Source organism: Athene noctua, chromosome Z (genome assembly GCF_965140245.1).
Source record: "Athene noctua chromosome Z, bAthNoc1.hap1.1, whole genome shotgun sequence".
Classification (NCBI taxonomy): domain Eukaryota; kingdom Metazoa; phylum Chordata; class Aves; order Strigiformes; family Strigidae; genus Athene; species Athene noctua.
The window spans coordinates 19952578-19974077 of NC_134077.1; the positions used below are offsets into that span (position 1 = coordinate 19952578).

Sequence of the window (21500 nt, forward strand, 5' to 3'; positions counted from 1 at the left end):
AAATTTATATAAAAAAATTAAAAATAAAACCTGCAAGCTAGTGAGTTAGGCATACAAACTCATCCACACAATACAAAGGGGTATTAGGTATCTGAAAAAGGTTTTCATCCTAGCTAGTGAAACATGCCTGGAGCTGCCTGAGCCAGACAGAAGGAAGGAAAAAGGTCTGGATGATGAAAGGGAGGTTGGTTCTCAGCCACAAGCTGCAGGACAGAGCCAATCTCCACTCAGCACAGTCTCCCAGCACTCCTCCATCAGTGACTCAGGTAACAGCTAAACCAGCTCAGCTGTTTTCCCCAGAAAGCCCGGAAGGTTCCACCTGTAGGGGAACATATTTTTCGCTTGGTCTTTTCACACAGTAATGGAAAGGGCAGAGCACTCCGCATGGTGTTGACCCTACTTCTCTGGAGAACACACTAAATGAAGGTTTATTCTCTGTCTTTGTTCACTTGGTATTTTTGCAAAAAGCACCTATGGCTCACAGATTTGGGGTCTTTACTGGGAGTGGAGTGGGACACCTTTCTCAAGTCAGAGGAACATGTTTAAATCTGGATTTCCCTAATATTATATGAATGAATGCCCAATCACCGTCCCTACCTGCCACCAACTGTTTCCCAGAGTGCACAGGATTTGCAAACACGGTGTCAAGGAAACATAGTTTAGTTTATTAACCCAGCCAAGGTGTAGGCTAGAGCCAGATCATTTTCTACCCTGAACTGCTAGCCCTAAACTCTCTACTCCATCACTGAGGAGAGTGTAAATCCAAGGCAAGCCCAAAGAATGGCCAGTCTGATTTTTGCATCTCCCAATCAAACCAGGCACTGCCAGGACTGTGGCTACTGGAAGTGTTGAAGGTTTTGCAAATGCTGATGTATGTCATCAACTAAACAGGTGTGGTGATACCCAGGTCCTTATGATTTGCCTTGGAGTGAAAAAGCTCACAAGATATTCTTTTTTCTCAGTTACTATAGCCGACACACTGGATTTCACACACTGAGCAACATCCTAGTACCAACAGTGTTTACTCCCATTACACCCCCTCTGAGAGATCCCTCTGAGCTATGTTTGAAAGACCAAATAGCACAGAGAAGTCACTTTCAACCAGCCAGGCTACAAATCCACTGTGTCTGCATTTCCAACACTGTTATTTTGATAGGATGTAGGAGTCCTGTGTGTCTGCCCCGAAAGCAAGAGAGGTTGTGCCATTTCCTGTGCCTGGGGACCCTTCAAAGGCAGATTGCAGAGACTCTGACTCAGGCATCTCCTTCCCTCCAAATCACATGCTTGTGTGGAAGCTATTAGTCATGTGTGTTGTCCATTCTAGCATGGGACAAAAAGTTGAGGTCAGTGGACTACTTTGTAAATATAAATGTCTTCTAATAGGAAAACAACAACTCTGTTGCCCTATGGAAACCGTAAACAAGAAAATAAAATACATTCTTGAGATGCTTGCTACATCCACGTTTGGTATTCCTTAAGCATATGCTGTCCATGTAACCAGCTGGATGATTTCCCTGTACGGCATCCAAAACACATTTCCAGCTACAGTTGCTCTTCACTTACTAGACAAAGACAGTCATAGTCTCAGTGCACTCTGCACTGGCCACACAAACAACTAGCCTCATTATTTTTGCTGCCTTTTTTTTTTTTTTTTTTTTTTTGGTATCAAAAGCTAAGAAAGAAGCAGGTCCATGTCTCACATGATCAGAGTATGAAGGTAGGGCAAAATATATTTTGCTATTTATTTTAAACAATTTTACAAAGTTACCCATATGTAGCAGGGTTGGTTTGTTTTTTCCCAAAGCAATAAAAGTTGGAGAAGCTGCCAAGAGCAGCCATGCTATTCCTTGAAACACACTTATCAGTTCCAAGAGTTCTGGAGTTACAAAGACTTTCAACCATTTGAAGTACTAGAAGTTTTCTGTTTCAAAATCCATGTACTGGAACAGCTTCTCATTGAACTTTCTCATAAACTAAAGAAACACATATCGGTGACGTGTGACCAGTAAGCGTTAAACCATGTAACAGTTCCATATCAGAGACAAGTAAGTCTCCTAGCAAGTAAGACTTGTTTAAAGAAAATTACATTCACAACTGACAATGACATAAACTGTCACGGAGGTAACAAGCAAAGCTGGGTTCAGGTATGTAAATCCATCCTGTATAGATTGTAGCTTTAACATCTGGGAGGTGATGCACTGTTCACAACTAAACTATTACAGTTGCTCCTGGCAGAGGCTCTGGTTTATATATGTGATTATATATATTCTTGTTCTAGATTTGTGTTTCTTAAAAAAGAAAGGGTGGGGGTTTTTCTTAAAAAAAAGGAAGTTAAAACCCACGTCCAGGTTTTTTAGCAAAGTACTGCCCTCTGCTCACAGCTGCCAGCTGAGAATTTCCCATCAGGGTGGAAGCGGGGAATCTGTGAACCAGAGCAGAGCTCCGCTACCCGACAGCCTCTGCAAGCCACTCCTTCAGCAGCTGCGCTCATCAAGACACAAGAGAGAGGACTGACCTCTCCCTGATGGCTGAAGCAGTGCAGAGGCCAGGCAGAGTGGAGGGTCTTGTTCTTTGTGAAACAGCCTGTTATGACACAAAATAGGCTGCCAAAGTGACCAAGGTCTGCCAAGCACAGCACGTGCCACAGCTGAGCTGAGTGTTGGGGGAAGAAGCAACTGCTTCCCAAGCTGTGGCATCACTGAGGGGCAGCGTGAACCCACTGTTGTCAAAATTTTCAGGCTTTCTGAGGAGCCAGTCAAACTGAAATGGGTATAATGTGTCTTGAAGTGTAACTTGTGGATTTGGATTAGAGTAAGCCACAACACAGATCAGTGGTGACCAACCATTACCATCCTGTTGGCTCTTGAGTGGCACACACGGTAATACTGGGCTTCTGAGGGCAGATCCCATACTCGGAACTAAGGACCACCAAAGAGACATCTCAGAACCCCAGAAATTAGCACAACAGGGAAGGCTAGATGAACCTTAAGTCCTACAACCAGGAGCAAAGTCATTTAGGGAAGGAAAATGGGCATCTTGTCTCACTGATGGTTACACTGTAGCATTCCTAGCAGCATATAGGACCTGGGATGAACAATACAGATTGACTACGAGATGCTATCAAGTGGGCAGTTGTTTTTCTAGCTAATTTGTCCCACTTCTGCTTACTTCTACACCTGGTCTACTCAGCCCTAGGGCCGCTCTTCAAAAGTATTTTGTGCAGCCATGTGTTAATGAGATGAGCCCTCAAATTACTTTCGTTTCTTTCAAGGACTAAGCTCAGGTCCATCTTTATCTGCGTTAGTTAGCTCAGTGCTCAAAATCAACACCTCAGTTGCCTTACTTATAAATACCTTTCAGTGTCCACAGATAACTAGATTTACCGTTAATCATTAATTGAGATTACAATCAGTCAAAACTTCAGGCAAGTTCACTCTGTTCCTCTCTCACTTTGACCAAGACACTAGGAACACTGCAGCTCTATTTTTAAGGCAATATTCATGCCAACAGGCATTAATATCTGAGTTACACCCTAGGCAATGCGGCTCAGCCAGACTGGGCAATGATTATATAAGGAAGGATTTTAATGTTCTGATCTCATGCATCCCCACAACTGGACTTCTTGACAGGCAGCCACCTTTGTAAGCCAACATTCAAAATGTTCATGCCATAGGAGATTTACTTCTACTAGATCTGCTGCCAGCTGCAGAGGGAAGCAGAAAAAAAAGCAAACCGAGCTTCTAAGTCTTGCCTCCACCCCTCCCAAGCATGACCCTCCCCTCTAATGGGAACAAAACTCGTCATCTTGATTCTTGCTCTTCCCTTTCTCTGGCAGTGAGGTGAGCTCCCCAAGCAGTGTGGTGGATCATAGCCCGCTTCCCAGAGGCACAGCCCAGCACACCACCTCTGCCTTTCAAACAAGCCCACAGATCTGCTTCCAAACGACCTTCCCTTGATTTTAGAAACTCCATGCAACCCCAGAGAACTTGTCTCTGTCCCATCCCACTACCCTCCCCTGCCTCTCTAACCAACCTCTTCCTCAGAACCCCCTGCCAGCAGAGCAGCGGGGAAGCATGTCTCAAACCAGATTCCTATGTGTCCTCCCTTATGTCTTCAATTTCATTTACATGTACTCAAGTATGTACTTACATATGAAATGTGAAATTTTGATTCCTCCAACTATTTTTTATTCTCTCAAGAATTTTCTCATCGATGTGCTTTCATGCACCATACATAAAAGTTGCTATGCAAGATGAAGTTGTACAATGTATTAGCTGGAGCAAATCACTGTGACCAGTCACATGCTATAAATTGCACGTATTTATTCTGATCTATTGCCTGTGTTCTTGAAGGAAGTTCTGAAACTTGGCACCATCCCATAGCAATCCCCAATCTGCTCAGCCTTCATTTTCCCCAACTCATTTATGGGACCTGATGTCCCTTTCACTGTGATGCCATGCAAAGGCTTTGCATGTTATAAACAGTTTTACAACAATAAACAAAGGTTGTGCAGTTATAAACTCGGTCTGTGACCTTCCATGTTTAAATAGTGCTTACCAGCACATATAAAACACTACCACAAAAATAATCAAGCAGCAAGACTGGAAATGAGGAAACGATCACATAAAGCAAGCATTTCACCACAGTCTCCCTACAAGCAGATGTGAAACTATGGATTTCACTAGTTGCAATGAAAGTACATTTTGTTCTGGGACTGTATTTGGGATATGCAAGCTCTGGCAGGATTATTTAGCTTGAAACGAGTGAAGATAAATTAATAGAGTTTCCATTGAATATGCCAGGACAATTATTTTCAGCTTGTTCAAAAATATTCACAGAATTTACTTCAACATAACATCACAGGGACTGACTTGAAAAAAAACAGTGCAAGCAGGATGGAGCTCTGTAGCTCAGGACACCTAAGTATGTCCACTGCTGAATTTGACCTTGCAGGTATTAACGGGCCACTGCAGCAAAAGTTGTAGCTGGCCCTTACTACTATTTTAATAAAAGGAAAAACATGAGCAAGGTTTATGACCATTTCTGTCCTGTTTTCTTTTTTTTCCCGAACCAACATTTTCTGAGTTGTAAGAGGGCTAGGGGAGTGGGCAAATGACCCTGTGACTGAGTGCCACTACTGCTGACACCGATTTCTGTGCTCAGGATGACGCGTCACGGCATGGAAGAAGCCGCTTCCCTGGGCCACCAGCATTTCTAACACCTCAAGAAAGGTTTTTTATCTCAAGTTACAGGAATAACTACAAACCAGTATGTTCTGATTAACAAAAAACCAAAATCAGGTCAAACAATGCATTTGGTGTGAGTCTGGAGTGACTGCATTTTTGGTTGAGAATAAAAGATAATCTGACAAATTTTAGAGATGAAAAAATATCAAAGATTTTTTAATGACAAAATAGCACTAATGTATTAACATTTAAGAATTCAGTATTTTAAAATCTTTCAAGCATGTGTAGTTAAATAACAGCAAAACATACAGAAATGAACACAGTGCAGCCCTGTTTGAGCAAGGTCAAACCAATGCATTTATTTTGATGTTAGACTCATGCAAGTGCTGAACACGGCCAGGTAGGTGTGCAAGACATCTCTCGTTTTCCAGCCATATGCATTATGTTAGAGGCACAACACTGGGCACAGCACAACGAATCTCAACACATGAGCAATTAAAAAAATTAACATCAGAAAACTTGGAACAATGCTGTTACTGGCAATGGGATCCTCTTGAGATTCAGCACGGATCACAGTACTTTACAGGTCTTTAAAGAAAGCACAAAAACATTAAGTGTGTGGATTATAAACAAAACAGTTTATTGATTTTTATGTTTTCAAGGCACTTTAATGCTGCAGTTTAGAACTCCATTTGGCAAGAAAAGGAATCCTTCTTAAACCTAAATAAAACACAACTTCAAGGTTAAGTGAAACAATGAAAAGATTCAAAGTCAACCTGACCATAAACTATGTATGTTCCTCAAATTACAAAAAGGATCCCTAAGTACGAAATGCTTTTTCTTGGGGACTTTCTAATTGATTGTTATTTGGGAAACCCAGGGTGATCTCATCCCAGCAACCTTTTACCATCTCAAAGCTGGACTTCCAGCTAAGCCAGTAACCTCTGTTCATCCAGAGTTAACTCCTTTCACCTATATTAAATATCTATTTAAAAGCCAGATGAACTGTCCTCTGCCAGAGACTATCTGTACTGTCCAGAAAGAAGGAAAGCTTACATTAATGCATCCAGACTTTTTTTGGGGTTTTGTTTTTTAACTGGAAATTCAGGGTAGGATATTAAAGCAAAATTCATTATGTTGTTACGAGTTACAATATTACCCCTGCATTTTGTATGAAACCCAGTAATCAATGATACAATACACGTATATACATATAAAGTTCTCATCAAAATATTCCATGATGTGGCAGACATGCTTGGTTATCTCACAGTAGCATCAACTGAGGGAGAAAACTGAATGCTGGCACACTTCATTGATGAATTAGGCATTTAAGCTGGTTTTGTTTAAAAAAAAGCAAACCAAAACCAAAATAAACAACAAAAAAAACCAACCCTTGATGCTTTAGAAATTGAACCCAATGCTCAAAATGCCTGATCTACTTAAAATGAACAGCTGTTGTCAGCCAAAAGCACTCTGGAAACACAGAACAAGAGTTCAGCCCATCATGCTGAAGCCAAAAAAGCCAGCAGAAATTCTACCACCTTTTCTGTACTTTTCATGTATGATTTCTTGCTCAGAGCACGCAAATGCTGGACCTCAAGAATACCCATTCAATTGCGGAGCTCTAATTGCATTGCTGTTTCTTTGACTCAGTTGCTACTATGTCATGGCCTCAATTTTTACCATCACCAGCACTACAGCAGCCATATGTTCCATCTCCACTGAACACTGAGCACCCCAACTTTGGGCACACTTGCCTTTACAACATGTTTAGCAAAATCCCAACAAGCACACATTTCACTTCCGTCCAGCCTGTCACAGGTCCACAGTGTAGATTTTGTCACCAAACCAGACTCGAGCAGCTTTCAGCACTGCACTATTTTGGTACCAAACTGGAGGCCATGTTGCTTGGTCTCCTGGTAGGTATTGGAGTATGATGCCTCTTTTGCTGTTGACAGAACGTCTCAGAGGTAGGGAAATGTGAGACAGGCTTCCTTAAGTTCAGGAAAGCATTGGAATGATAATTCTTTAGTCCTCCTTAGAGTGAGGCCTTGAAGGAGGTGTGAAGGAATCAGGTTCCTGCTACCAGCTAGAAGGCATCAGAGACAGGCTGTAGCTGACAGCTGGGATTCGGAGGAAGCTGCTGTCTGCGTGGTGTTAGTAGAAGAGCTCTCAGGAAATGGCAAGACATGCAGCTGAACCTCTACTAAGGATGCTGGGGTGTCCCTGCGATGGCTGGCAGCACCACCTCTCTGGCTGAGAGTTTCCAAAAGCAGTCACAAATATTTTCTTTGGGAAAGCAGAAAAGGTCTATAATACAGGTCTGCAGCAGTCCACCTGGGACACCTGAACACCCTGACCTTTTACACTGACCACACTGCCTGAAATCAGACCTGCTCACACTCCTGTCAAGGAAAAATGGCAGAGAAATAAAAACTGTGTATCAAGGTCCAAATATATTTTAGTTTAAGCATATAAAGGATTCATGTCTTTAGTCCCTAGTGCTCCGCTAACTTGACCAGCTGAAGATGTGGCTTGCATATTTTCCACTGACATGGACTCCTCTCCTTGACATGGGCTCTGAAAAATGCATTGCTTCAAAATGCACCAAAATCACAGCTGACCATGGCAGAGGTGGTGAAGATGAAACAGACTGCCCCCACTGCTCCTGTGTTTGGTTCCCAGATCACAGCAGTAAGTGGAGGCTTAGTCTGGCCCTCTTCACCAGTGAAAATTTCCCATAATTGAAATATATAAATGACAGAAACACAGCTAATCATCAAAACCAAAAAAATAATCCAAAGTAGTGTGAAACGAATAGCACCAAGGATGTTGAGGCCCATACATCCATTCTATAAAAGCAAAAATTGCAGTACATAGGCTCAATCAAAAATAGTATTCCACTGTTAACTGTGCAGTACTGAGGCTGTATCCTGACACTGAGCATGGTGTTTTTACAGAGAAGGGAACTGGAAGCTTTAACAATGTGAAAGTATGATAATAGATGAGAAGTTCAGTGGTAAGAGACTGGTTATGATCCAATCACTATTCCCTTGAAGTCACTTTGTTCTCTGAAGTCAACAAGAATATTGCTGTTGTCCTCAGTGGAAGAAATACTGGACCTTAACCAGAGACTGCACATCAACTACTGAGTTTGGATTTTCAAAAGTTCAAAAATCCCTTTGCAGGAAAATTATTGTACATTTTACCACTGGGACAAACTTAGAGCAGGTAGTACTTGTCATAGTGTGTAAGCCACATGTGTTCAGAGTTCTGGGAGATGAAGGGTAAATTGTGAAACTTCAGAAGAGGATAAGTACTTCCTCCCAGGACTGTTTCTGTCAGTAGCTCCACAACACACAACACAAGATTTGCTTCTACTGTCATGTGCTTGAACGCCCAGACTTCTGAGAGTTCTGTTTGCTTCACTGAAGGCAGAGCTTAGCCCTCTGTCAGGAGCAGGAAATAGGCACTTCCAGACATAACTTAAACCTAAACATAATTCAGCAGACAGGCTGACTGGCAGATACACAGTTTTTGCCATGTGGATTAGAGATGGATGCATTTTAGCAGTCTGTAGACATTGAAGGCTAGAGTTCAATATCAAATGAGGAAAAAGAAACACAAAACAAACAACATCTTACAGTAAAGAGTATTTTACCAAAATCCTTATATACTGTCACTGTTGCACTATTGTTGCTGAGGTGAATTCTAGATTTCCAGTTCAGTGACCTGGATGAACACCTGTCAAAAAAATCACAGCTTTGCACCTTTAGTACTGGCCTCTTAACAGCCTTGGGATCAAATTACATTATTGAGATTAGCACCTTGGCAACTACTTATAGAAGCAGATGGAAGTTCTTCAAACAGAAGTGACAGTTCAGGAAAGAATATGAGACCTTTATAGCAAACCTGGTTCTTCAAAACAAGTAACTATATTAAAAATACATAATCCATAACAGAACATTCTATTTTACCCCTGTCATGGGAAACAAAAAATATTATACACAGGGTGCAATCAAGATCTATAGGGCCAAATTTTGCACTGAATTAAGTGGGAATTTTGTTGAAGTACCGACTTGAAATCTTGTTTCAAGGTCAGCATAATTGGTAAGAACTTATTATTACTATCATTTATTATTTTTATTTCACAGATATTTGGGTTTCACCTAACAAACATCATTTGACTTATAATAAATAAGTGTAATAAAGAACAAAGTATATGTCAACAATATATGCTCTCTTTTCCATACTACATCAACTAGCATGACCAAATCTGGCCGTAACTACACCCAGTATTGATTGCGCTTCAAAGTTGGGTTTGTTTTTCGACAATACTGGATCATTTCAGGATCAAAGTTTAACCAGCTGTTTTGCAGAGGCCGTTCTACAGTTGGAGAAGCAACTGCAGGAAGCAGCTGCTCATGTCTTACTGTTATGAGGGTTGAGGGTGCACTTCTCTCGGCCCCCTTCAGGAGAGGAGTCACTGTAACACTGGGTACAGTCAAGCTCCGTTCAAAACATCGATCTGGACTACTGAGGACTGTATCTGTTTGACTTCTGACGGGCACTTTTGTCTTCTCTTTCTTCTGACACATTAGCATAATGCACACAGAAATAACAGCAACAATGAGTAGCACAGACACTAGAACCAGGGGTATAATGATGTACCAAGGGTTGCTGCTTTCACCTGCCTTCTCTCTGGGACTCCTGGCATTAACCTGGTTTGTGGTCTTAATCCTTGCAGATCCACTTGTTCCCACTGCCAGATTTAGCAACGGACCTTCCTCATGTATATTTCCCCAGTGATTCTGCCCCGGCCACAGGGTTGATTCAGTCTTCCGTGGTGCTACTGCAGGCTCTTCATTCTCAGAGGAGGCTGGTGTCTTGTCCTTTGAGGTAGTGTGAATCTTTAAAGTGGTCATGCTGGTTATGGAAGGCACTTCAGTTGTAAAACCCTGCACAAGTGGAGGACTGTATGGCACGATGGAATACTGAAAACAGCCGACAGCAGGCTGCACAGCATCTGCCCTGAGTATAAAAGTGAATGAGTCATTTAACAGATCAATGCCTGTCATATTTGTATTTATGTCTAGAAGCACAACACCATTATCAATGTCAGCCTGGGTGAATGTCTGAATATCTTCAAACACAGCATCATTCACAAACCTCTTCTTTACAATCCTTCCGTGAGACGGGGGCACTATCACTTCAAATCTAGGATTACTATTTGTCAAATTAGCTAGCTCAGAAGCATCCAGGTCACTGCTTCTGAATTTATAAGCTGCTTGATTTGAAATCTGCATGTCAGGTACAACTTGTAATAAAGGTTTCACTGTGATGTTCAGCACTTGTCCTGTTAGATTGCCTTCTGCAGTGAAAAGCATAAACTCCAGTACTTCTCTGGATGCAGTGAGATTTGTCAGGTGGTAAGACAGGCTTCCTGCGTACAAATCTGCCTGCTCAAATTTAGTAACCTGCTCATTTCCAATCATCAGGTGCCCGTATTTGAGTGGCTGAGTTATTTCATACACGATATTAGTGCTCTTTCCATTTGTGACAGCTGAAAGCTGCATGTTAGTAATAGTGACAGATGTCTGGCCCTGTGGAAGTGCAACACTGGTACGGTTGACCAGGACAAGAGTGATTGGTATGACTTCAAGACTGAAGAGTTTGTATAAAGGGCGATGTTTGCCATCAGTGACACTGAAATAAAACACCCCAGAAGATGAACTTCCATCCTGTACAAACCAAACCTTACCACTGTCAACATCAGCTTGTGTGAAATCCTTTACAGAGACACTGAGATTGCTTTTCATTGCTAAATAACCATTATTGGGGTTGCTAACAATGGTGTATTTGAGCTCATCTGGGGCATTATCTAGGTCTTCAACTTTCAGATTCTCTGACCCCAGCACTGACACATCTCCCTGCAAGACTTTCAAGTGCAGCCTTTTAGTCTTGAATTCTGGAGCCTGGTCATTCACAGGAACAACAGTGATATTAAACATCTCCTCTAAAACTTCACTATGGGGCTTTGTTGCAGACTTGCTCTTTAGGTTTAACCAAACAGCGAAAGTGAAATTGTCATTAAGTGATTCGGAATTATCATGTATGTACACAATTCCAAATTTATTCAGTATGTATTGGGAGAAGTTAGGTTTTTCTCTGGTAACGTTTCTTTCTCCAGCAACAATCATGCCATGTTGGGGTAAAGATACAACTTGATACCAGACTTCATACATCGAGCGCTGTACTTCAGGTAGCTTAATCAATAGATTTGAAGCATCTAAATTTGTTTTGTTGATTAATACTCTACCTCCTTCCTGGACTATGGCACCTAGCAGAAAGGAAAACAGAATCTTAGAAACTGACTATTTTATAGTTGCAATGTTTCAGAAATTAGATATCAAACACTGATGATGTTCAGGAAAGCTTCTCCATCACGGTATCCTTGATTTCCATATGTCATGGCTAAAAATATATTACCACTATTTTTAAAATACCATCACATACAAGAGACAAGATTTTCTATTGATGCATACATTAAGACTAAAGAAATATCAGTATCTCAAAGCTTCTGACAGTGTTTTCACCTACCATTATAGCAAACTGGAAAATACCCATTAGATCACTAGGAAGGATCAAACACAAGTAATCCCATTTTTAAAGATGCAGTCATGCAGTTTTCCAAGCTACTATCTACACTCCACTCTGTGAAAAAATTATTCAGGTCATTTGTTACTGAAGGTAGCCTTCATTTTTTCGAATTTGTTCATTGGAACCCTGCCAGATCCAAAACAATTTGGAGGCCAAACAGTACAGCATCTTTACCTGTATTTGCCAGAAGACGACTGTTCCCATCATGCCTAGTAATTTCATATGAAATGACAATACGGAACACCTGGAGGTCCAGAACTGATGGTGGAGAGGAAACAGTAAATGTGAAAAAATCTTCTGCACTCCAGCCAGCTGACTCAGCATGTAAGTGCTCATACATGATCACACCTTCATCCACCTGTTTTATGTAAAGAAATGCCATAGATGTAAGAGAAGAATAATTTTAAACACAGACATGTAAGGAGAGAAAAAAAAAATCTTAAGAACTTTGTTCAAGAGAGGCCGTTGTACAATGTATAGAGAATCACAGAATCATTTAGGTTGGAAAAGACCTTTAAGATCATCAAGTTCAATTATTAACCTAATACTGCCAAGGCCACCACTAAACCATGTCCCTAAGCACCACATCTACATGTCTTTTAAATACTGCCAGGGATGGTGACTCAACCACTTCTCTGGACAGCCTGTTCCAATGCTTGAGAACCTCTCAGCAAAGAAATTTTTCCTAATATCCAGTCTAAACCTCCCCTGGCACAACTTGAGGCCATTTCCTCTCCTCCTATCACTTGTTATTTGGGAGAAGAGACCAACACCCACCTTGCTATAACATCCTTTCAGGTAGTTGTAGAGAGCAGTAAGGTCTCCCCTCAGTCTCCTTTTCCCCAGGTTAAACAACCCCAGTTCTCTGGGCTGCTCCTCACAGGACTTGTTCTCTAGACCCTTCACCAGCTTTTTTTCTCCACCTTGGGTACACTCCAGCCCCTCAATGTCTTTCTTGTAGTGAAAATTGAAGACTGTATTTGGAGTGTGGCCTCACGAGTGCTGAGTACAGGGGTAAGATCACTTCCTTACTCCTGCTGGCCACAGTGTTTCTGATACAAGCCAGGACGCTGTTGGCCTTCTTGGTCACATGGGCACACTGCTGGCTCATATTCAGCCGGCTGTCAATCAACACCCCCAGGTCCTTTTCCACCAGGCAGCTTTCCAGTCACTCCTCTCCAAGTGTGTAGCATTGCATGGTGTTGTTGTGATCCAAGTTCAGTACCCAGCACTCAGCCTTACTGAACCTCATACAATTGCCCTCGGTCCATCAATCCAGCCTGTATGGAACTTATATTGAGATTATCTTGCATTTCTTTCTCTTAAGATGGACTCTGTGTTGCCAGACAAGCTTACCTGAAGGTAGGTGAAATGTTACCAGGCATGAATGCTTAATAAAGGCCTTATGTGAAGAACAGAGATATAGAACATTGGAAACTTGTCTCAAACTAGCAATGGTAATGGTGAGCAGGAGTTCAGATGGACTGTATCTTTAGCTAACTGGAACAACACCTGTCTAGGGTTTTTTTTTATAAGGATACCAGTGGGGCTGGACTCATTGTCCTGAAAAAGCATATAAAAGATGGAAGGCTTGAAAAGGACTTTGATGCAGGTGTTTCTTGGTGAAGAGGAAAAGATACTTGGTAAGAGACTACAGAATCCAAAAGGAGGTGCAATGGCCATTGAAACAGACTCTCACTTATAACCAAAGAGCTGGTGGGATTACTTAGAGGTAAATTTCTACATCACAGCAAGAAGGGAGTTCCTAAGAGACAGGAAGGAACTTGGCTTGTCCTATACCTGCTTTCACTGACCTTGCAGATCATCATACCATGAGGATTTAACCTTCAAAGTACTGCAAAATACTGCAGTAAATCTTCAGATAAACACATATTTATACAAGATAGAGCCATTTATCTCTTCAAGCCCCAAAGCAAAAGGCAGTATTTTCAGACTAGGATTGTCATCAGCTGGAACTACACCTAAACTTTAAGATAAGTATCGTAACAGATGGAAACTGTAATAGGATTCCTAATAACCACAAGACCACTTCTTAAACCTCATCCGGTAGATTCAGTGTCTGATCTGCTTGATAATTCACTCGCTGACTTGAAGAGAAGACAGCTATACCTATTAAATCCTTGACAACTTCCCAGTCAACTACTGACCTGGTTTGTATGTGTTAGTTTATAACTGCCAGCAAGATCCCCGTCTGAGATGGTGATAGTTCTAAGTTTACTCTTTGTAACATACTATGCACAGCTTGAAAACATCCTGAAGGAACTCATTAGCAGAGGTTCCTATCGAATATGCTTGAAAGGTGTGAAAAAAAAAAAGCCCCTGCTGCTATCACAGATGAAGAGCTTTAGCAAGTATCGAATCTGAGCTGTGACTACAGGGAGGGACAATACTGAAATTACTGCAACACCCCCCATGGAGATTGCTAGGCAAACAGGGCTTTCAGGCTTGGTTTTCTCAGCAGCCTCAAAACCATCCCATCTTACTGTCTAAAATATTCAGACTGATGTAATAAAATCCTATATGCACATCTCCAGGTTTATGCTTTTCCTATAATGATTTAATTCTTAATGGATATTATAGGACAAAACAAACAAAATTTATATTGAAAGGATATGTTGGTTCAGGATAATTTTCCAAAACATGCCTCTAGGACTTTAAGTTGAAGAAAGAGCAGGCACAATATGCATCCTTTAAATTCAGCAGTGTTTAGTATCAAACTTAACAGAGTTTCTTTTTCAATTGCAAGCCCATGCTAATATCTGGGCTATGAAGAGAATGGAATTGGTGAGAATTTTTTTGCTCCCCTCTGTAATGATATTAAATATAATGAAAACGTAGCTTGATGAAAGTTGAAAATAATTCTAAGATACCATGGAAAATACTGATAGAGAAAAAAACCCCCAAACATTATGTCAAAAAATACTGTGTCATTCAAGTCTGTTTAATGGGCAACTAGTTTTGTTATACTGGTTGAACAACAACTGTCTGTGAAAAAATTTCTTGGAATGCAATAGTATTTCAATTCTTTTTTTCTTTGACAATGAAGCAATTAAACCAGAGGGCATAGGGAAGAGTTCAGCATCATAGCAAAAGTGCTAACTACTTTTTTAAGCTAGCTGCATAGTAGTTTTCAGAAGTGAAATTTCAAGTTCCTCAATACAGAATGAAACCAATGAAAACCCAAAGAAGTAAACTAACGCAATTTGTTTTCAATTCAAATCAGATTTACAAGCTTACTACCAAACAGAAATTGAATGTCTTATTCTCCATTACATGAAGAATATACAATGCTTGTAATAACAATGTCATTTTCTCACTGATGTTTAACTTCATATGGCTACAGCATGCTAGACAGTGAATATCTAGGATCACTTTTTTCTCCCTTATACCCCATTTTCTACCACTGTAAATAGCAAACTGGTTAGGATACCTTAATTCTACCTGCTATAAATCACTTAGCTCTGTTTGAAGTGAAAATGGCCAATACAAATACCTCTGACAGAGAAGAAAAGCATACACATTTTTACAGCTCAAATCCTTATACGATTTACAAAGTTCAAAGGAAAGTTAACTATACATTAGTAAGAACTAAAGGTGTCTAGAGTGGCATGTTGTGCCATGGCACTGTCAGATAAATAAAGATCATATCCATAGGCTAAAAAAAACCCCCTTCAAAACCTTAGCTGAAAGATTTTCTGACGTGCTCAACTGTTTCATCTAATGCTCATAAAAATCACACATTTTAGCAACAGCAGGGAACAGTGTCATTTTGCAGTTCATCTCCCTTATAATGTAAGACAAAATTCAGCAATGATTGCAACAAGATCAATAACATAATTGGATTAGAACATAGTTTTAAGAGAAACATTCTGTGTTCACTTTGATTTATGAAGTTTAAGTGGAGATTCATTCCATCACAGTCTTTGGTCAGGTTGTTTCAAATTTTGATGACAACGAGTTAAAATGTCAACCTTTTTTCTAGGTTTGATTGGTCAAGTTTAAATTTTTGGCCAATAGATTTTCTCGTTCCTTCATATACTAAATTAAACAGCCACTTTAAAAATCTGTAAATTTAGATTAAGACCAAATTATCTCTTAATTTTTTCCCTGGGAAAGTCAGAAGATTAAACTCCTTTTATCTTCCCCACTTAGATTTTCTGAGAATAACTTATTGTACACAAAGCGGTTATATTCAGATTCTGCACACAGACATAAATCATTTCAGTTGCAAAAGAATGTTTTCCATCAAGTTACATGAGCTGCCACGTTTTAGACATTCAAGTATGAGACCTTATATCACAGTTAAAATTCTTTAGACACTTAATATCACAGCCAATCAAGTCCATAAATGTCCTCCTGGGGACATCCATGAGGACTGTGTACAGCTGAAATGAATCTATTACTTGAACTTTTCATAGAGCAAAAGGCTACTCCTTCTGCCAAAAACTAAAGGCTTCCAAACTCAGACTGCTGGTTAATGGCACCGGAACAGCTCTTCTTGAAAAATACTGTTACAAGCAAAACAGTGGAAATTGCCAAGACCCTGCTAGTATCCAAGCAGAGGGGAACAAAGGCTCCTCTTGAATTCATTACTACATGCCAGATATTTAATGACATAGCAAATCTGGGTAATTGTACTGATGGGTCACATACGCCTGGTTACTTAACAGATACAAATGGATCAGACAAAGAACAAGCAACTGAGATGCCCTTTGAAGTAACATTCTACCCCTAAACTAGTTATTATAAAAAAAGCTTACCATAGACTGTGTAAAACTGAGGATTTCCTGAGTGGAATTATCAGAATTTACTCTGATCAGCCTTCCAAGTTTTGGGGAAGTTACAATCATAAAAGTTATAGTTCGGTTTCCTGCATTGGTCACATCACTGGTTACAGCTTTCAGATCATGTCGTGAAATAGGTTTCCTGGAACCTAAAAAATGTCCATTGTAAATAACATAACATAATAATAATAACATAATAACATAATTATAATAACATAATAACATAAATATGCAACAGGAATTTTTCTGAAAGGGCAAGTTTTATATACACAACTCACACTCTCCTCTAGGTATTCTACTTATCATTTAAATAACATAAGATCAGCAGGTTTGCCCTTTTTCTACTTATCTTCTAGTTACAACTCTTCTACAGCTTTTTCAATCAAAAAGTCCATCATTACGATGTACCTTTATTTTACAAATGAAAAAAAAATGCAGTTCTCTTTAGCACATGTAATCACTAAATACTAGCTTCTGCAAAAAGCAGAAAAAAAACCAAACCCAAGTAAGGAATAGAGCATGTATAAGATGCCCTGTTCCTATATGACATGTCTAGAACTGAATTCAAACTCCAGCTGGAGCCACCATTGTTAACATTTTTGGTAATCCCAGCTGCCCACAGAAGGCAGGGTGATTTGGCAGGGAGAAGCCTTAACACAGCAAAGTTTCTAGTGAACACACAAACCAAAACTGATTATTATCAGAAGCTTGAACCACACTTTATCAATATGAAAGATGTTTTGCATTATATGAAATTAAACCATAAATACCAAATTAAACTAATTAGGAAGAACACCACACAACAGGAACAATACCTGAACTGAAATAATGTAGTATTAAGATGTATGTAGAGTGAGGAGTAACAAAATCCTTTTAAAATATAGCACCACACTAACCAGTACCTTCTGACTTAAATATTATAAAAAGCTTTCTGGCATTTAGTCAAACCAAGACAGTTTTTGACATAGCTCTGACAAAACCAAACCTAGTAATTTCCTAAAAAAGAAAAGTAGTACTATTTGGCTTCTTTTTGATGCACTGTTTCACAGTACACATTCAGCAAACTAAATCTCATGTCTGATACTTTTGGAGGAGTATATATTCCCATAATCTTATTCCCTCTGCCCCCACTTCTGCCTCTATTTTTACATTTTCTTTCCTTCTTGAGCAACAAGCTTTTATAGGTATCAATACATAATTTCAGATATTAGCAGTATATATCCTTGAACTCTGCATTATCAACCCATCTTCAATAAAGCATAATGTTTATACAGGAATAACACAAAATAACATGTTTCTACTATAACATTCAGAAGAAAAAATATGGTAAGCAACCTGAAGATTAAGGATGTTTTGCAAGCCATTAGTAACATCAGGATTCTGTCTGTTTACATATAGTAATGCCCTGGTTCAAACCACGTGTACTTTGAAACAGAGTTGTTATAATAAAATGAGACCCCCTGTCTCTGCCGGTTTTCCCCATTTTAACTTCCCATGTCTCTTTGTGTCCATACTGCTTTGAAAAGAAGCAGTCCTTCAGGTCTAGAAATATTCTCACACTATATCTTAATTCAAGAAGTCTCCCTCCTCCTCCTCCTCTCTCTTCCGTTTTTTGTGTAACAGGCAGAGAGGGAAGCATGACCTTATGTTGTGTGTACAGCAGATGTGGTCAGGAATGTACAACTCAGAGCAGCAGTTAATCAGACCACATGTATCTGCAAACAGTTATTTCTCAATAACCTCCAACTTAGGCAAATCAGGCCTCATTGCCTTAACAGAGTAAGAAAGAGTAACTGCCAAGCATGGTCACACTGTAGTCATAACCACACCAGGTTGTCGTACCACCACCATCACAGTGCGGAGACATGGGAGGAGAGAATGTGTGCCACAAAGTCCCTGTTTGCTCATAATAGACCTGAACTCTTTCACTGCACAGCACAGGCCAAAATACAGTCTAGGGCTACAGACAATAAAGTCTTGCATGCTGTCCTGTAAAATCGGATGCTCCCCCAAACATAAACTTCTCCTTCACCCACATCTGTCCTGAGACTTGAGAACCTTCTCCAGCACCCGCACTGGTTTTGCTCTGGTCTGAGACCTCAACAGGGAGAGGAAGGTTATTTGACAGCCAACAGACTTGGTGAAGAAAAAGGGAAGTGAGAACACTGTCTGCTTGTTCCCAAAGATGGGAGCACAGAGGTCACAAAACCAACTCCACACAAACGCAGGGGAAAGGAAGGGAGAGAGGGGAGGAAGACATACAAGTATGGTGATGTAGAGTAGGGCCAAGCTAATCCATACAAGTAGAATGCAACAGCATAAGGCCATCATTGGTACCTAATAATACTGGTATACATTTTTACTGCGTACATAGAATCACAGAATGGTTTGGTTTGGAAGGGACCTTAAAGATCAGCTACTTCCACCCCCCTGCCATGGGCAGGGACACCTTCCACTAGCCCAGGTTGCTCAAAGCCCCGTCCAGCCTGGCCTTGGACACTGCCAGGGAGGGGGCAGCCACAGCTGCTCTGGGCAACCTGTGCCAGTGTCTCATCACCCTCACAGTAAAGAATTTCTTCCTTAGTTCTAATCTAAATCTACCCTCTTTCAGTGTAAAACCACACCCCTCGTCCTAACCCTACACTCCCTGATAAAAAGTCCCTCCCCATCTTTCCTGTAGCCCCCTTTAACTACTGGAAAGCTGCTATAAGGTCTCCCTGGACCCTTCTCTTCTCCAGGTTGAACAACGCCAACTCTCTCAGCCTGTCCTCACAGGAGAGGTGCTCCAGCCCCCTGATCATCTTTGTGGTCCTCCTCTGGACCCACTCAAGCAGGTCCATGTCTTTCTTGTGTTGGGGGTTCCAGAGCAGCACACAGCACTGCAGGTGGGGTCTCATGAGAGCAGAATAGAGGGGAAGAATCACCTCCCTCAACCTGCTGGTCAAACTTCTCTTGATGCAGCCCAGAGTTGGGTTTGCTTTCTGGGCTGCAAGCATACACTGATGGCTCATATTTAGTTTTCCAACCAGTAATACCTTCAAGTCCTTCTCCTCAGGGCTGCTCTCAATCTGCTCATTGCCCAGCCTGTATTTGTGCTTGGGACTGCCCAGGCCCATGGGCAGGACCTTGCACTTGGCCTTGTTGAACTTCATGATTTTTTCATGGGCCCACCTCTCCAGCCTGTCCAGGTCCCTCTGAATGGCACATCCCTTCCCTCCAGCGTGTCAACCACACCACACAGCTTGGTGACACTGGCAAACTGCTGAGGGTGCACTCAATCTCACTGTCCATGTTGCCAATGAAGATGTTAAACAACACTGGTACCAACACCAATCCCTGAGGAACACCACTCATCACTGCTCTCCATTTGGACATTGAGCCATTGGCCTCAATTCTTTGAGTGTGACCATCCAGCCAATTCCTTATCCACCGAGTGGTCCATCCATCAAATCCATGGCTCTCCAGTTTACAGACAAGGATGTTGTGCAGAAGAGCGTCAAAAGGTTTGCACAAGTCAAGGTAGATGACGTCAGATAAGATTTAAGATTTGGAAAGTGCTTTGGCATGAGTATTCTGCCTATCACTGCTAAACAGTTATGAATCATCTCATCTACTGATTGTTCAGACAGCTCTGCTTCTGAATACCTGCAAGTCGGGCTGCCTCTCCTTTTCAAAGAACAACTTAGCTCATTCCTTTTTTTAAGCAATTGCTTCCCTGAAAAAAGCAAATCCTCACATTGTAGATATCTAACATACATAAGAAAAACCTCAAGTACCTAGCAGTCAATTTGCTGAGCACACTGAATAAAACAAGCTTCTGATGAACAAAAAATAATCCATAAATTGTATAAACAAACCTGGTATATCCAACACAAAAGAAGACAGCAGTACATGCGCAGTACATGCTCTTACAAAACTGCAGAACAATATGCTTAAGAGAATAGTTTACACCAGTCATGAAGATATGGCAAATTCTTCACAATATATTCAATTTCTACTTCCCTAGAGAGAAGATTCTTCAAGTTGCCTCAAAATTAACTTTTCTTGCAGTGCTACAAAATATAACAGGACACATGCTATTCTTTTTACGTGTATTAACCATTTGGCACCATCATTGTTATAATGGTCATTTCATGATGAGAAAGTACAGCTGAAACCCATACAGCTCTAGAATGTCTTTAAAAAGTATCATAAAGAGAACAGATGAAAAAGCTAGTAATACTTTTTAACACCAAAATGGAATTTTGCTAACCCAAAGTAAGCAAGAATTCAGGAAAAACTGTAGGCTTAGATGAATGCAGCTTGCAGTGCTGAAAGAAATACTGCATTTTGCAAACTGCAAAACTGATTGACAGTCTAGAGACTTTGCCTTCTATGAAGTATCATGCAAACATTTCTTACAATTATCTTTGTCTTATGATAGAATTCCTGTAAATCCCTGTGCCTGAGGCAAATTTACACACCAGAATCCCAGATTAATAAACTCTGTAAATGGATTTACGTGAATCCCATTTATATTGACTGAATTAGAAAATCATGCTGCTACAATCTCATTTTTCATTGCCTGTGTTTAAGTGGCTTTTGTTGCAAGCCTTTATACATCTTACACTTAGGAAGTTTAAGAAACTAAAATGCTCCTCTTCTGTATCAAATTAATAAATCAAGGTACAGAATAACTCCTATAGAAATTTACCAGTTCTCAATCTCTCTCTGCCTATGGATCACATTCAGCGCAAAAAGGTGGTAGCACAAACAAAAGTGTTATGCAAGACATTGCTGAGAGAAGATTGATCTTCATTTCTCCCTTTAATCTTGCAATTAATGTTAGATTACTAATCCAATGAAGGAT

At 40.5% G+C, this 21500-nt stretch overlaps 2 protein-coding genes across 2 annotated transcripts in view; one reads left to right on the plus strand and one right to left on the minus strand.

Annotated features, from left to right (window-relative positions):
- The window catches only part of SNX18 (sorting nexin 18), a 155846-nt gene that overhangs the window by 101548 nt on the left and 32798 nt on the right, over positions 1-21500 (plus strand). The window lies entirely within an intron of this gene.
- The window catches only part of LOC141973506 (chondroitin sulfate proteoglycan 4-like), a 43462-nt gene continuing 27767 nt past the window's right edge, over positions 5806-21500 (minus strand). The window contains exons 8-10 of the mRNA XM_074932172.1: positions 16628-16800; positions 12021-12204; positions 5806-11526 (exon numbers count right to left, since the gene is read on the minus strand). Coding sequence (XP_074788273.1) covers positions 9473-11526; positions 12021-12204; positions 16628-16800 — 2411 coding nt within the window. The 3' untranslated portion in view covers positions 5806-9472. The remainder of the gene's footprint in view (positions 11527-12020; positions 12205-16627; positions 16801-21500) is intronic.